Below are 3727 nucleotides of genomic sequence, written 5' to 3'. Positions count from 1 at the left end.
TTGTACGAGGAAACTAATTAAAATAACATCAGAGATTAATATATATTTTTTGGTTCTCCACTGATTTCAGGAGCCACGTGTGAGGGATAAACCTTCACTAGGTGATACACCTTTCCAGTGATACACCTTTCCATTTGCTGGATGTCTGACTTTTTTGTAAATCTTAAACATTCTCCACTATGTACTTAAATTTCATAGTAATACAACAACCCTTATCAAAAAAAAAAAACAAAAATTGCAAATTAAACAAACATAATATATAAATGGACTTTACATAAATATAATGTTTTGTTATATTTTTAAATTCTAAAAATTAAAGTAGAGCCTCTTCCTAATTTTGTATATCAAAATTTTGGAAGATTTTTTATATTATTAAATCTCAGTACATTTGTAAATAAAATGATAGATTGAATGAATAGTTAAATTTTTTTCTTTATTGAATTTGTAGTAGGTAGACTATATATAGCTTACAACGTCTAAAATTAATGATAATAATAAATAACACCATATATAATACTATTTATAGGTTTGTGCGTGCGGACAAATTATATATCCGTTTAGTTTTTATGTTGATTATTCGATTTCGTTTGAAATATTAATTTTGCGTACAAATTTTGTTTTTATTTTGTTATTTTTATAACCAGAATGAATTTAGTTTTAGAAAAATACTACACGGTTCAAATTTTTTAGATTGGATCCATGATTTTTGGAGCTAGATTTGACCCAGATGATGGTTTACTTCAGTGGTTGATTGCATTGCTTAGCTGTCTCATGGTTTATTGAATCCATAATTCATTCATGAATACGAGGTTCTCATATTTTCTGCTATCAAAATATAGTATTTAAAAAAAAAAAGATTCTCATATTTTATCATAATATAATGATTGAGGACTCATTGCCTTTAATTAACCTTTTATAAAAAAAATATATATAATGATTGTGGAATTATCATTATTTTTTTTAAACAGGAAAAAATCTTTACCCAGCGCCAAAACATCGGTTTCACCAAATCTCATCAAAGGCAAAAAAATAAAAAAAAAAAAAAACAAAGATGAACACTCAGAATCCAAATTCAGAACTTGAAGACAATCGTCACTTTCTGTCGACAGATGTTGTCCCAAAGCTTCTTAAGAAATCGGCAGGTGAAGCATCTTGTTGCATCTTCAGAGTTCCCGACAGCCTCGCCCGTAACAATCACATGGCTTATCGCCCGAGTATCGTTTCGATAGGTCCTTACCATCACGGAGAGAAACAGCTCGAGATGATTCAGGAGCACAAACATCGGTTCTTGGAGTTCTTCGTGTCCAGGTCTCGGAAAAAGGGTATCAATCTGCAAGATTTGGTTGCGGCAGTATCAGATCTTGAAGAACAGATAAGGGGCTCTTATTCCGAGAATCTTACGGAGTTTGATTCTGAGAATCTGATCAATATGATGGTTCTTGACGGTTGCTTCGTTCTCACTTTGTTCTCGGTCGTTGCGGGGAAGGTTCGGTACAGAGAAGTTAACGATCCGATTTTCAGAATTCCATGGCTTCTGCCCGCTATTCGGACAGATCTTCTCCTGTTGGAAAACCAGGTTCCGTTCTTTCTCCTTCAAACTCTGTTCGAGAAATCAAAGTTGGTTTCACCAAGTACCGGATTGAACGAGATCGCCTTTGTATTCTTCAGTTATTCAATCGAAAAACCGAACGAGTTTTGGTCAAGGCATCACAATCTCGACGCGAAGCATCTTCTTGATCTGATTCGCAAAACTTTCATACCCTTTTCATCTCGAGATCAGACACCGCAACATAGCTCTATCGGAATCGATTGTGATTCCAAGGAGGAATCTGAAACAGAAACTCCAAAAGACTGTTGTTTCAAAAGTATCTGTGGTTCCAAGGGAGAAACATCACCGGATTCTCGCCCTTTTCACAGATTAATTCTATCTGCCAAAAAACTTCATCTCCGGGGAATAAAATTCAGGCCGAAGAAGAACGCTGACACGTTATTGGACATCAGATACGATAACGGCATTCTTCAGATACCTCCATTACGAGTGGACGACTTTATCAACTCAATGCTCCTTAACTTTGTTGCATTTGAGCAGTTCAATACAGATTCCACGAGCCACATTACGAGTTACGTGGTTTTCTTGGGATGCCTCATAAACTCCGAGGTCGATGCAACATTCCTAACCGAAAGAGGGATCGTAGAGAACTATTTTGGGACCGAGTGTGAAGTCTCGGTATTCTTCAAGAGCATCGGGAAAGACATTCCGTTCTACTTAGGCGCAAGTTACTTGGTGGAAGTGTTTGAAGGAATTAACGAGTATACTTCGAAAGGGTGGCACGTAAACTGGGCGGAGTTCAAGCTCACTCATTTCTATAGTCCGTGGACATGCATATCGTCTTGTGCTGCATTAACGCTTCTTATCCTTACGGTGATCCAAGCCTTCTTTGCGGCCTATAGTTATTTCCGTCCTCCGAAAGGGTAGTGAGCAGTTCGGTATGAAACCCTATCTGTGTGTGGTGTTGCAGCTTTGGTCAGTCCAAGGATGAAGCCAGTATGTTTTGGAACTGCATTGTTCTTGTTTAGTCTAAAAGACACATGCTATATATGAATGATCATCAATTAGGGTTTCGTTATGGATCTTCCGATGTTATCCCTTTTACGAGAGATTTCAAAATATTTGTTCTTCTTGCTTAGTCTAAAAGAATCTTACGATCAATGAGCAATTCGCCTTCTTGTCCTACTATTTTTTTTTTCATAATTCGAAAGTTCACAAGCCTTCGAGACTCAATTACATCTATTCGATCCAACTATATCTAACAAGTCTGAATAACAACCTTTGTATGGCAATTAAATTACGCACCTCCTCCCGGATGGCCACTCGAACATATGATCTCGGTAGTAGTGGACATGGGTCAGGTATCCTGATTTTTTGGAATACCTGAACTTCGTCTTCGTTTTCACGGGTTTTGAAAAGACATTATCTCATTTTCGTTTTTGTGAATCTCGGTTATTCGCGGCTTGGCTACTCATCTTTGAATTCGATTACCTAAGGATATCTGAATCCGTCCAAATCTTTAGCAAACGTTGACTTTTATTGATTTTAGGAATATTTTAGTAATTTAATTTTAAAATATATTTAATAATGATTGTAAATATATTAAAATATCAAAGATATGATGAGGGTATCCGCCGCTATCCAAACAGGATCCGAACTCGTACCTGCAATCCAGATTTTTGGTCTTATCGAACCCGTTTCCGTTTTCATTATATAGTTTGTACCCGTTTTTCGAGTATTTGTGAGGTCGGATTCCCGAAAACCTGCAGGTTTCAAGTATCCGTGTCTACCCCTAGATCTCGGACAAGAATACCCCAACCCTTCTCAACCAACTACACCAGTCGACCAACTCTGATTGGATTGTTGCTCTAATACTGTCTTGTTCTGTTAAAATTTTGCGGAGAAGCCAATCTGTTAGGAACAAATTCTTGAATTAGATTTTATTCTGAGTGGCGGAAGAAGATGTGAATCATTTCTCTTGTCTCCATTATTTTTATTTATTTTTGATTAGTTTAATTTTAAAAAAGTTGTATGAATGGACTTTTCGATAAAATCGATATGAATTATTTATTTTATTCAAATTTGATTGAGGATAACGAGAATATGTTAATGAGATCGATACTTTTTTCCTTTCTACTTATTAATTTCTTTATATCTACAATTCTCCACTCAAATTAT

The 3727-nt window shown here is 35.9% G+C and overlaps 1 protein-coding gene across 1 annotated transcript; it reads left to right on the top strand.

Annotated features, from left to right (window-relative positions):
* The first annotated feature begins 985 nt into the window (after positions 1 to 985).
* On the top strand, positions 986 to 2734 carry LOC104814802 (UPF0481 protein At3g47200-like). The gene has a single exon (XM_010542993.1). The coding sequence runs from the start codon at positions 1052 to 1054 to the stop codon at positions 2474 to 2476; it is 1425 nt and encodes a 474-aa protein (XP_010541295.1). The 5' UTR covers positions 986 to 1051; the 3' UTR covers positions 2477 to 2734.
* Positions 2735 to 3727: the final 993 nt, after the last annotated feature.

This window comes from Tarenaya hassleriana, unplaced genomic scaffold (genome assembly GCF_000463585.1).
Source record: "Tarenaya hassleriana unplaced genomic scaffold, ASM46358v1 Cleome22, whole genome shotgun sequence".
Classification (NCBI taxonomy): Eukaryota; Viridiplantae; Streptophyta; class Magnoliopsida; order Brassicales; family Cleomaceae; genus Tarenaya; species Tarenaya hassleriana.
Note: the sequence above shows the minus strand (reverse complement) of the source record. Positions and strands in the feature narration are given on the sequence as shown.

What these genes read in the sequence shown, in the direction of transcription:
- LOC104814802 (XM_010542993.1), top strand. Translation starts at nt 1,052, where the DNA reads ATGAACACTCAGAATCCAAATTCAGAACTTGAAGACAATCGTCACTTT.